General features: G+C 36.3%; 1 protein-coding gene across 4 annotated transcripts in view; it reads left to right on the top strand.

Moving 5' to 3' along the window:
- Positions 1–13,319, top strand: part of LOC106688651 (tubulin alpha-3 chain) — a 35,846-nt gene that overhangs the window by 15,486 nt on the left and 7,041 nt on the right. For 3 of the 4 annotated variants that reach the window (XM_014433223.2, XM_014433222.2, XM_067051867.1), the window contains one exon: positions 3,144–3,500. In XM_014433223.2, the coding sequence (XP_014288709.1) occupies positions 3,144–3,500 (357 nt within the window). Of the gene's footprint in view, positions 1–3,143; positions 3,501–4,163; positions 4,223–13,319 lie in introns of all 4 variants that reach the window. The other variant, XM_067051868.1, reaches the window with a different exon arrangement.

Here is a 13,319-nt window from a genome sequence, read left to right as displayed (position 1 = left end):
TATATATATGATTATCAAGATGGTTCATTGTGTTCGATCGTAACCACCCGTTCCGATTGTTCTTTGAGCTCTAATAGCTGATTTGAATAGCACTTCAGAATCCTCAAATATTACCTTAGAACAAATCGGCCTAACGGTCTCAGCATACGGAGGGCAGAAGGGGGTAGCTGCCCTCTCTAGAAGTAAAAAACTTTTTTTTAAATTTCAGTAATTAATGAGGCTCTATACCTATTATACATACTTTTCTTAAAATTTTGGTTTTATTCGCCTTTTCCGTGCTGCAATGTCACACCTTGATTCTGGGGTACGCCTATCAATATATATATATATATATATAATTTTATGACCGAATGAGTATAGTGAGTATAACTAGGTACCACAGCCCCATATCGTTACTACATTGATTATTTATTAATTCTACTGTGATCAGTGCAGGTTTTAGCTAACGATAGGTCCTGTGCATATCTTTAGTAGGAGGCTCTCAATATTAATGCGGTGTTTAAAACAAAGACCATTTTATGAAGGAATGTAAATAGGTGCTTTAAACCAATTGATTATTTATTACTTACCAATGCTGTGGGCTCTACTCACTTCTTCCTGGGTAGGAGAGAAGAGGCTACATCAGTAAGGCCTCTGTAGAAGAGCAAGATATATTTTCTAGCAAGACCAAGCAATGTAAATGTTTGTCATAATTGCAGCAATTAGTTGTACCCACTGCTGCAAACACCCTTATTGTCTAATCTGCCTATTAGACAATACGGGTGTTCGCACAGTATAAATAAAATAAAAAAAATATTACGGACAATTACTATCGTGCGAAGAATTGATGGATTAAAGATTAATTTCATTATTCATTCGCCATTCATTAATTTGATACCATATTTATCTAGTCCCAAAGAAGGTTAAACATTGCCGATCTATGATATTCACGCGTTATGGATTTTACATGCGCAACATTAAACTAAACCAATGTTGTTTTTTCGTTAAATCTGGAAAAAAAAAAACCAATGATTTTTTGGTCGATTTTAGACCAATCGCCTATTTGTTGTAGACTACGTCGTTAGGTTTCATTTCATTTCGATATGCCTATTTCATAAAACTTCATTGTATGATAGACATATGATCGTGATTATACATATGTGACCATTACAACATATATAATAAGCAAGTAAAGCACTCAGCACTATCTGAAGGTTGATCCACTCATTCCTACTTAAACCTGCTAATGCCTTAGATTGAGAAATATAATATCTGAATTCTGAAACATCGTTGATTTAGCGATGATATAATATTTATAATCAAGGATTTTTATCTGAGCAATCGGCCAAGGGCAAGATCAAATTTGTTTACTCCTATCGCTTGTTGATAAATTCCTTTTTCTAATATTGTTTTTTGTAGAGATTTTATATTGTTTAATTTTGTTTTCTTCTTCAGTATCCTTTGCTAAAGATAATGATTTCAAAATTCATTATATCGTGGAATGTCGATTTATAAAATATTTGCCAAAGAGCGCTGCGCAGTTTCTGATGAAGAACTTTATTTTATTTTATTAGTACCCACTCAAACACTAATTTCACTCGAGCTGTATTGCGCATAAGTATAGATGAAGATTCTAATCAGTAAATAATGTTTTATTATTATGATAAGATTTTTTAAAAAATCGATCCAATTAAAAAAAATTAAGTAGAAATAAGTAGGAAAAATTAGGCTTTCTTTGTTTAACTTATTTATTTTTAAAGCATTTTAACACATTCTTATCTTTAAGTGAGTGCAAAATCCTTTCTTCAGATTTTTTTTTTTTAATTTATTCAGAATTCTTTCCCTTTTCCTTTCTGCAACACGGTTTTGGTATAGATGGTCTACTACTAAAACCATCTCAATTGTAAGCATATTATTTGAATAATATCCACAAAAACACATGATATTCTTCTCATGAGCTGTTATCATCTTTAACATCCCCTTCGTTGCCCCCTAGAAACCGGTCTTCTTTCCTCGTGACTGAAGTTGGCTAGACCTACTGCTATATCCCCCATCGGTTCCAAAGGATTTGTGGGATCTTGTCAGATGTTGTCATCTGCAGATTGCAGGTTAGCTCTCTGTGCCTCATAGTACCGCCTATGAGGTAATGACATACTGGGAGATCTTCGGTACTTCAAAAAGATTCAATATCTCCTTGGTCCATGTTCTTGGAGCTAGAGAAAGCAACTACCATGTCTTCAGTTGGGCTGTGAGATCCAGTAGTCCAGGAGGACAAGGAGACCGTTTTTGGCCGAGGAAGTTAAGGCGCCAACATAGCAAACAGCAGCAGTGAATCCGATCAGTGAATCCGAAGGGATAAGGGTTGACATTTATTTAAATATGGGTTTTAAAGAAAACCGTTTAGGTCAATTTAATCAAAATCATTAATGATTGACGATCAGTTAAATTGACTGGTAAAAATTATTAGAAAACTTTAAGTTAGTTTCACCAAAATAGTTAAACAGTCTACAGTCTGTAAAACAACACGTTTTTCGGTTATTTTTTAGCTGTCATTGCGCAGAGGGAGCCGATTTGGTCCACATGCATCATAGGTTGAAATCCTAGAAACCAAAAACAATAATATCGATCGATCTGTTCAAGTTCGAATCGTGATAAAGACATAACACTGGCAAAAATGCGTTTCTTTGGAATGTAGGAGCTCTGATGCAGTAAGCTTTGTTGAAAATAAAACATCAAATGTTGACCCTATTTTTATTATGCTGTTACCCAACATGTTAATGGTGAAATATCTCCGAGCCTAAATCAAACTGTTCCAAAATTTATTTAATTACGAATAAATAGAAGAAGAATGCCCAATATCATATTTTTATTTTTTTTGGCCAACTACAATATTTTAAACAAAAATTAAAATTGTAATAACTTAATCATCTAGAAGGAAACTAACCTTATCTGAAAAAAAAAAATTCTATTGATATGGTCTGCTGTATAAGGATCAAAGTCGAATCGATTGGTCATGAATGAAACTACGATTGCATCTTCCAAAAACATCTGATGTCAGAGTCATGTTAGATATGCATATGATAATGTAAATTAATACTATAGATTAAGGTATTTTTCATTGAAAACCAACTGGACTAGTTTAAAACCATATTTTTCTTCTTCAGGTGGTCTCTGGCGTGACTTCATCGTTGCGGTTTCCAGGGTCATTAACCATGCAGCTTCTCGATTTCCAGACGAACCTAATTCCTTTCCCTAGGATCCATTTCCCATTGGTCTCTTTCGCTCCCATTATGCCTCCTTCACAGGTCGCTTACGAACCTATTAGTACCTTGCAGCTTATCAAAGCAGCCTTCCAGCCGAATCATCAGATGATCAAAATCGACCCCAAGGACGGCAACTACATGGCTTGCTCCATTTTTCTCAGGGGTGACGTACCGCCCAATGACGTCAACAACGCTATAGGTCAGATGAAGTCAGTGCGGGATGTGAAATTCGTCGAATATTCGCCATCAGGCTTCAAGGTATTATAGAAACAAATTGATCGATTTAGAAAACTTTTATTATATAACTTTTTCTTTCTGATCTTATATAAAAAGATATATCTTATTATTAAGTTGCGCTATTATTATTATGGGTGCGCTCTTCAGAACTCTCCTCGTGTTCTAGCTGCTTCTCCTTTTCGTCTCCAAGTCCTCCTCTTGCCTAGTTAGTTGTCCTCTCGCTCATAGTCTTCTACTTCAGTTCCTGTCCCTGAGGTCTCGGACATTTCCGTGGCTTCACTCATGGATCTGTTCGTCCTTCGAGATATTCACCTGCTCCGTAATCTCTGTGCATTGACCTCCATCGGTTCAGGCACATTTTGCTCCCTCCGCCGATACATATAGGGACACTGTCGAGCAATATGTCCCTCTGTCCCACATTCAAAACACCGGGTGCGGGAACATTGTGCTACCAGGGCCCTGTTTCATAATACAGTACAAACTAATACTATTAGTCTTGTAGATTTATCTTAATTCAATTACACTGATTTGTACAATAGTAACTTGAACTTTAGTATTTTTTAATTCCTGTAATATCACTAATAATCATCCCTATCATGAAAAAAATAAGTATTAGTATTATTACCACACTAGTTTCTACACTTGTACTATGAACTAATACAATTAGCTTTTATTATGAAACAGGGTGTTGCCGTGTACGGGACTTCGGGGTTTCTAAACCCGACGAGGGGTTCCCCGTACAGGTATTATATTGAAATTTATTCATATATTAATGTATTTGTATTATGTATTTATATTATATATTTATATTATGTATTTTTATTATTTATTTGTATTATATATCTCAATAGGTTCCTGATGGGAACCGACTGAAAAAGTATGCGCGATATTTAATTCAAACACTAGAAACCATCTGGACTCTCTCGCCATGGTATGCTAGATATGAATATCTATAATTAATCATTGGAGTTCCTTTCCAACGGTATCGTGTTCACCAATTTACTATGCTATTATATATGAGGTGGGCATGCAGGGATTCTTAATTATAAAGTAAAGTCTTTGATACATGTTTTATATTTACAATTATGAATACATTACCAAGAATACTATTATGAGAGAGCATGGTAGACTTGTTTTCTTATACTTTAATTATAAGATTATGAATTGCGAAGTACCAGTTGGGATCTTTGATATTTATACTGACTCTAACTTATTAATTCGGTTATTGCCATTCAAATGACAATAGAAGGCCTTACTTATTTTGGTACGTCGGTCGGCTTGGCAGTTGTCGCGGCAGAGCATCCATATCCGCCTGGCCCCGCAAGCCAGCCTCCCGGCTGCCGCTGCTGGATCTCCACGAGGTCTGACTTCTTCCTCTAGCCTCCAACTCGTCAGCCGCTCTCTCTTCCTCCAGACTGTCTTCAGGTGTTCATCTCTCCCAGACTGTCTCAGAATGTCTTCCTCCGCCCGACTCTCCTCAGACTGTCCTTCTGTCCCAGACTCTCTCAGACTTCCTACAAGACTGTCCCCAACTCTTCGACTGTCCTCCTCTCTCAGAACTGTCCTCAACTCTTTTTTATTTATTTTCAATCAATTACAATTATATATTACTTAACCTAGGTAAAATTATATATACACATATTTACATTTTATCTTGTTTTGCCTGATGGCATTATAAGATGAGCAAAACATTGTCTGCTGAAGGTGGTTTGTACATGGGTGGTGTGATAGCCGGGGAGCTAACAGAGAATGGGGAGGGGCCATTCCGGCTGGTGGTGTTGAGGTGTGGGTGACTTCAGGCTGCAGAGCCAGAAGTCCTTCCCTCGGCGAGGACGTCGACCAAGGGGACCGTGCTTTGCCACCTCCAAGGTCTTGGGGGAGGGGCGATTTCTCGGAATAGGGGATTGGCACAGACTTTCACCCCATCAAAGAATTTGATGTGCCTACGGCCTATGAATTCCGGCACAGAAGGGAGTTGGAGCTCCTCTCTGATAACACTATTCCTGGCCCTTTGGAGTGTGGTTCCTCTGACTATTCGCCGAAGGAGGGAATTCTGGAAGCTCTGCAGTTTGGTTAACGTGGTCCGGTAGAGGTGCCGCATGAGTGGTGTGCCATGGAGCAGAGTCGGACGTATGATGGCCTTGTAGATCTTCAGCTTGAGGCGGAGCGAGATCTGCTGTGAGGTGAGCAGGTGATAGAGTCTATACGACTTCTGTCGGGCTAGCTTAAGCCTCTCCCTGACGTGACTAGAGAAGGTGAGGTGCCTGTCAAGAGTCACGCCGAGGTAGAGGATGCTATTAGAGAGTTTCCGACCCTCACCATCCACAACGAACTGCTGGGGTAGCCTGCTTTTCTTGCCCTTCTGGAAGGACATGACAATGGCATCCGTCTTCGACGGATTAACCTGTCCTAAACTCTGTTTCTCCTGTCCTTTTTGTTTATTTTCTCCCCTGTCTTTCTGACTCCTCCTTTTTTTTTTATTTCTGTCCTTTGGTTGGTTCTTTTACTTTCAGAGGGGATGAGAATGTCCAATGACCTTCGACGAAAGTCGGTCTATTTCCTACCTTTCATCTTTAAAGGTTTCTTCTTTGAAGAAAGCCGGCTTCTGGCGGCTTACTGTATTTTCCCCGAGGTTTTTAGAGAGGCCCGTGTGAGATAAGGGGTGTTTATTTGTTTTCAATTAAGGCGGCTTTTTCTCTTTGCCACTCGCTGTACTTTCCCTGAGATGTCTAAACTGGCCACGTGCAAGATACGGGCTGTTTGTGTATCTCTGTCTACACGGCCAACCGTTCCCAGGGGGTGCATACCCTCTGTTATCTATATACCTCTGTACATTTCTTTAGATCTGTTGCCTAGGTCCGGCGGTATCTTTGGCATGCCGACAAAAGATATTATTTAACGCTAAAAAATCCAGCTGGTGGCTCCCGTTACATTTCAGTGTCAAGTTTTACCACACCCATGGCACTTCCGATCCTCTCGCCGACCATTGTTTCTGGGTTTAGCTTGGCTCCTTCTATTTTCTGTGCTTCTAGCTCTCTCTCTCTAGCTCAACCATCTCTGTGTTCTCTGCTCCTCTAAGGTTTGTGCATGTTTCTGGGCCGTTGATATTCTATCTGGGTCCACCCTGGCTCTTCTACTTCCATACGGGCCTCCACCTCTCTAGCTCTTTTTCTGTGAGATCTTGAGCACATTCCACAAACGAGCGGTCTCTCAGCATTCCCTCCTTCTTCCTCATTTCTTTTGCCAACGGAATCTTCATTACCATGAATAGGAATTGCATCTGATCCTGTACTTGGATTGTCTCCATCATCTCTTTGAGTTTATTTTGAATTCTGTTATAGCGTGCCAGGAGTTCTGCGGCATACTAGACGTCTTGGTTTTTTAGTTTTTCTGATCAGCATGAATATATCCTCCTCTGGGATCCACCGTCCTCCTCCGAATGCCTTCTTTATTCTTTCTTTGATGAACCTCCAGGGGGTCTCTTCATCTGCCTGAATCTGATGTAGGATACTTCTTTTTACTCAGCAGACTGCCGCTGCTTTCAGGGCTTTTGCATCCTCGCTGTCCAGTAGAACCTCTAACATCTTCGCTTCTATTCGCCCCATTAGGCGATCGCCACCTTTTAAAAAATGATTTAATTCTCAGGTCTCTCCGGTGAATTTTTTTAGGTCCTGGGCGGTTGCCGTACGGACCTTAATCCATTCTATCGTCGTGTCATGAAATAGCGCTAAAGAGACTTCTGTTATGGCTGAATCTCCTCCGGAGGTGGGTTGCCTGCTGCTACAGTTTGGTTGACTGCAGCTTGGGTTGGTTGTTTTGGTTCATATTATCCAGGTCAGAACTGTTCTTCTCACTATTCCGTCACTGGTCATAATTCAAAGAAAAAAAATTCTTTTAGACTGAAAATTACTACGGTATCTAAAGTTCCTGGGTTTCGGCACCAGTTAAGTATCGGCGAAAGCAAAATGTCAAAAAATAGAAGAAAGAATAAGATCTAACACGTTTGAACTGCTGTAACATACTGGCTTTATTGTTTTTTTTTTTGTTTTTTTTCGTACCCTCCTAAAATTTAAATTTGTTTCATATATGTGTACATATGGTGAGGTGTGCCATGTGTACAGCTGGCTTTAGTGATACCTTTGATTGAATTTAGGCATTATAAGGTAGGAGAACATCTTAATTAATGATTTAGTCTTGATTGGCTTACGCCAGCAGATTATTGGAGCGGGGAGGGGCCGTTCCGCTGGTGGTATGATGAAAAAAATTTAGACTTCAGACTTTAAGAGTCTGAAGCCCTTCCCTCATCGAGGACGTCGACTAAGGGAACAGTACTCTGCCACCTTCCATGTCTGGCTTTATTGGCTTTGGTAGATCTGTTTATATACAGTCGATCAGCTGATCTCCTCAGTCAGCTGACATCGAAGTAACAGCTGACTAAGGCTGTAATTGATATAATTGTGTGTACTTAATAATTGAATTTCCTTTTTGCAATAGTGTCGTTTTCACCAATTTACTCAGCTATGCCAATCAGGTGATTTTTAAACATTAAATCAAGCTAGGAGGACATTGAATTTATCGTCGCTATTTACAAATATAATGCATGGATAAAAATATATTGGTTATGAATTAATTTTAATTTATATATGAAACCTTTGTGATTCGTTTTTTCTTTAAATTAGCAAAATCATATTTTTATTTGTAATTTTTAAACTTTTGCTGTGAAATATTTGTTTTTATTTTCGATCGTAAGCATGATTGATAGTATTTGATGCAATGAAATTTTAAAATCTTTACTTAAAACAGTGGTTTGATATGTTTTGTATATTTTTAGTTCTTTGATGTGATTGGAAATAAAAAAAAAAATTTAAACTAGAAATAATATTAGATTTTTGATTTTATTAAAAAATAAAAGTTATTTAATTGATAGATATTACAATCTGCCACACTATTGTGGGGAATAGGTAATAGTGATGAATGATCACATTCATACTAAAATAAAATAAAAGAAGAATGGAAATAAATAAATAAATGAAAGAAATAAAAAAAGTACATACAAATAAATAAAAACTCTCTTAAAATATGTACAAACAAAAGGATAAAGAAAATGAACATAATCAAACTATGTATATGAAAAATTAATATAATCTCTAGCCACATTTACACTCTTATATACAATATTTAAACAATCGACCTGAGGATCCCTGAGCCCACTCTATCCCCCACGTGTGTGGGGTAGAGCAGAGCTCAAAAGATCCCAGCGCATCCCTTTAGTCGCATCACTGGTAGTGAGCCAGTGAAGGCTGAGCAAGTGCGCTAAAGCCGCAAACACTCAACTTGAGTGAAGAATCTGACCATTGCCAAAACTCCAATTGTCCATTTTTATTTTACAATAAGTTTCTTGGCCACTGCCGTTTAAACCTCCTAGGTGGGCTGTAGGGATGGGTGGAACTAGATATGGTTTGAACTAAAGGATTAGCATGGTTAGAAAGGTTTATATGGAATTTAGAAATAATATTAGAATAAAAAATAGATGAAATCGAATCATCCCTGATTAGTGTTGAAAATATTTAAGGAATCTTGTACTTAGTAACGTTTCTAATTATCATATTTGATATAACGAATATTTGATTTCAATTCGGGTATGTAAATTTGACGTGTTTATGATCAATGAGTTATTTTATGATTTAGTTCTCAATAACAATAAAATTAAGATATCATTCATTATATGAGTATAAAAATAGATTTTTTATATATTGAAGAATAAGCTGACCTAGGCACAATCACACAAAGATATTCTGTTTATTGGATCTTTTGAGTTAGAGAAATAGTATCGTTTTCCTACTTATCCTATTAGATATTGTTCTTATTTTTTGGGGATCTGTCTAAGAGAATACTTTTTTTTTTGGAAATTCGTTTATATTTACCACAAAATAAGAAAACCTTTAGTCTGCATTTCAATAATTTAAAACCCCGGCCTCTATTTGTCAGTACGGAAGAAATATCTAACTGGATTAAAGTCTCGGACGAATTTTGTTGATAATGTCAGGTAGAAAATAGAGCTTGGAAAACTAAATCACAGTGGAATAAAGTTGACCTGATTATTATCGCAGGAGAATGTAATGAACACAACTGTAATAGGAATTAGTGCACTGAACCCCCCGCACCTTTGTAACTCAATTTGTTAGCCTCAGTGACACCACTTTACTACAAATTGTTGGATCCTGCATTCTGCACCATTCATTCAGTTTTTATTATTTTTTAATGTAATTGCTTTGTGCTTGGCAGTTTGCCAACCTGCGTTAATGTAATGAAATGTTGCTGACGTCGGGCCAACACATGATGGTGAGGATCATATACCTTTTGTTAATTGCATATATATTACCTTTTTAAGTTTCTGAGCTTTAGTTTTTTAAAATAAAGCAATTTAAATACCCAAAAGTTAGTCTGGTAGTTTTTTTTTAGCGATTTTTTGAAATAATGTTTGGGCTTGTATTGACATTGAAAATCTAAATTTGCGACATCGGCATTATCCTTTTATCCAACAAAAGCCTTAATGTTTCGTTAATGTTTTTTTCCTTGTTCAATAAATAGCATAAACTATCTACCGTGATATGCAAAAAGTGGAGTGAAGTTGCAAAAATTTGAGCTCTGTACGTTGAATAGTACCCGAGATTAGATATATTGGAAAAATATTGATAAATTAAAATATCGATATTAAACTATGATTGTTGATAATCGATTTAAAAAATAATAAAAATTAAATTCAATAATAATGTTCTAAAGGCCAACGCGTTCGAGAATAAAAAAAACCTAAACAAATTTGTTGAAAGTGGACTACTTGCATGGTGAGTTTTATTTTTTTGTCCATTAGTTCGATGGTTTGAGCTTCCCCCATCGCTCGGGGGATTTTTAATGTATTTTGTGCAGGCTCAATATCGGATTCCAGTAAACCTTATTTCTGTTTTCCGAATGATCCGAAATCAATACGTACCACGGAACCTTCCAAAGGTTTTCACAGATTTTTTCGTTTCTGAGACATTTTCAAGGATAGTTTATTTGTTAATAAATAACAACAGATAATTTATGAATCGGAACGATATTACTGATGATACACCAAACAATTCTTGTATCCAAAATATGTTGTATGTCCAGATTATATATTTTTTTATAAGTTTTGGCGTAGTGATAAAAAACAATTTCCTCTTTATTATTATGAATGGCAGATAATGGAGTCTGAAACCTCTAATTGGTCGCCGTTTTGAAACGAAATGACGGATGATAGAGTGGCGTATCGAGGATCATTCTGACCCAACCTATGAATTTGGATACACACATGGATCCACAGCATGGGTAATTTGATTGAAGGGGGTTCGGAAATGAAATCCATTGAAAATTACACATCGAAAAGTTGGCTTGAATACAATATATCTTACCTAGGTGGTAAGGAATGGAATATATAGCTGCGGTAGTTAAACATAAAATTGTCATTTACAAAATATATCATCGAAAACACTTCAATGTTTACGACTCTACACCTACTCATACAGTTTTATCTAAAGCTCTTTAATAGTTTTAGGGAACGGATGGCATCTTGAGGTAGGGTGTGACAAATTATGGAACATTAATTTTTAAAATTGTTATTCTAAAATTGAAAAAAAAAAAAATCAAGCGATGAGACGATCATGAAATGTGTAAACTAATATCTAGGAAACCTTTTTTTTAAAAAATAAAAAATAGAAAGAGGAACGAGTTTTTTTTTTATTATTATTATTTTAAGGCATCAACCACTTCCGGGTATTTCCATTATTTCCTTAATATCCGAAATTTGTAATAGTCTTCCGAATTTTGTCTTCATTTCCGAATTTTAATGTATAGCTATTGAAAAATGGGAACTTGTAGTAGAATTTTATTAAATTTTATGGTAAAGTTTTGAGTGCCTCAGAAACTATTGGCTGTTTGTTACCCTGCAAAATTGAGTGGAGATCTGCTGGTAATTCATACAAGGATTTTATGGAGGCGTATGCTTGGCATTCGGTGAATATGTGTTTTACAGTAAGTTGTGTTCCGCAAGTCTGAGAGAAGGTGGAGAATCGTGGACCAGAAGGTAACCGTGAGTCAGGCGCGTATGACCTATCCGAAGGCGCGTCAAAATCACCTCCTCTCTGCGCACATTTCTAGTGGATGATATCCAACGGGAAACATCACGTCTAATTTTCTGTCATTTATTGTCAGTAACATTGCCCATATTTGTTGCCATTCCAATTTAATTATCTCCCTAATGAGGGCAATGAAGTCATCGACAGGCACTCCGCGATGTGGAATCCCTTCAAAAATCGGGACTTTTGCTGCCTGATCGGCCAGTTCTTTACCGGTTATTCCGCAGTGCCCAGGGACCCAAACGAAGAATACAGAAATGCCGTTTCTGTTGGCAGACTCTAATGAATAAATGATCTTTTGATTTAGCGGGTTTGTTGAGAAAATAACTTTTAAACTTAGTAGGACTGACCATAAATCTGTACAGATGACCTTTATTTTTTTTGTAGGATGTAAAACATGATCACTTATAGATTACAACCATTTCGGCTGTATAGCTACTACATATAGACGACAGATAGAATAGGTATTGTCGATCATTGCACACAATATGACACCAACACCTAATGAGTTCTTGGAGCCGTCAGTATAAATGAAGTCGGCGCCACAAAATTTGTCTTGCAGCCTATGAAATTCATATTTGTACCGATATGTGGGGGTTATACTTTTAGGTAGTCTTGAAAGGAAAAGTTTGGGGGCGTTAAGTCCCCAAGGATAACTCTTGTTTACAAACAGTTGTTTTAAGCGACTCTTAAACAAAAGATTGTTATTACGTAACTATTCTTTACTTATTATTGGATGATCATCGAGATATTATATGTGTATATAGCAAAGGTGGTGTTTCTCATAAACAAAAAATCTATATTAGTCAGTGATTCTTATGTCACATTAAACAAAATTGCTTTCTAAAGCTTAATGAATATCAGTTCTTAACCATTTCGATTGTTTGCCATGTTTTAAGGATTATTTAACACTTTATTGCGACTCTCATTGAATAGTTTTTTCATGCAAATATCATTAAGGCTTTATCTGAGAGTTTTGTCCTTTAAACCATGGTTTATCATCATGTCAATATTTACTGCAAAATGTGTCCAATGAGATAGCCTTATCACTCTTGGGAACATCTTAATATTGGTTTTCCCGATTTCGTAATTTTTTTTCTTTTGACAATATCATAGATTTAATCAAATAATACACTTATTATTGACAGGGGGTCTTGAGTTTATATACAAATAAGAAAAATTTCGACTGATGAAAATAACAATGTATTTGATTATTTGGGAGTGTTACAATTATTGATAAATTACGATGTTATAAGTTGGCATCTCGCTACCTTGGTCTGACAAGGTAAATAAAATATTTAATTATTTGGCTAAAATGAGATTATTAGTACTTCTTATATAATCTATGCATTATATTTTATATTTCTACTGGTTCTTTTTGGCACATTAGTTTATTTTAAAAACCATTTTTATTTACTTCAATGAAAAGGTTTGACGCCACAGACCCCTATCTCACTACCTTGCGGTGGTAACTAGATGTAATATTGGATCTTCTCCACTGCTATTGCATCTACCAATTTAGTGATTCTAGATGGTGGCAAGCAGGTTTGTTAACCATTTATCTATTTTCAGGTATTGGAATGACTTTATTTTAATGATCTAAATATCTATAAAAGAGCAAATTTGAATTTACTCAAGAACTTAAATATAGATTACAGGTAGAATAATATAATTATAATTTAAA

This window comes from Halyomorpha halys, unplaced genomic scaffold, assembly GCF_000696795.3.
Source record: "Halyomorpha halys isolate HHAL.00 unplaced genomic scaffold, Hhal_1.1 Scaffold1170.1, whole genome shotgun sequence".
Taxonomy (NCBI): domain Eukaryota; kingdom Metazoa; phylum Arthropoda; class Insecta; order Hemiptera; family Pentatomidae; genus Halyomorpha; species Halyomorpha halys.
This window is presented reverse-complemented; position numbering and strand designations above follow the sequence as displayed.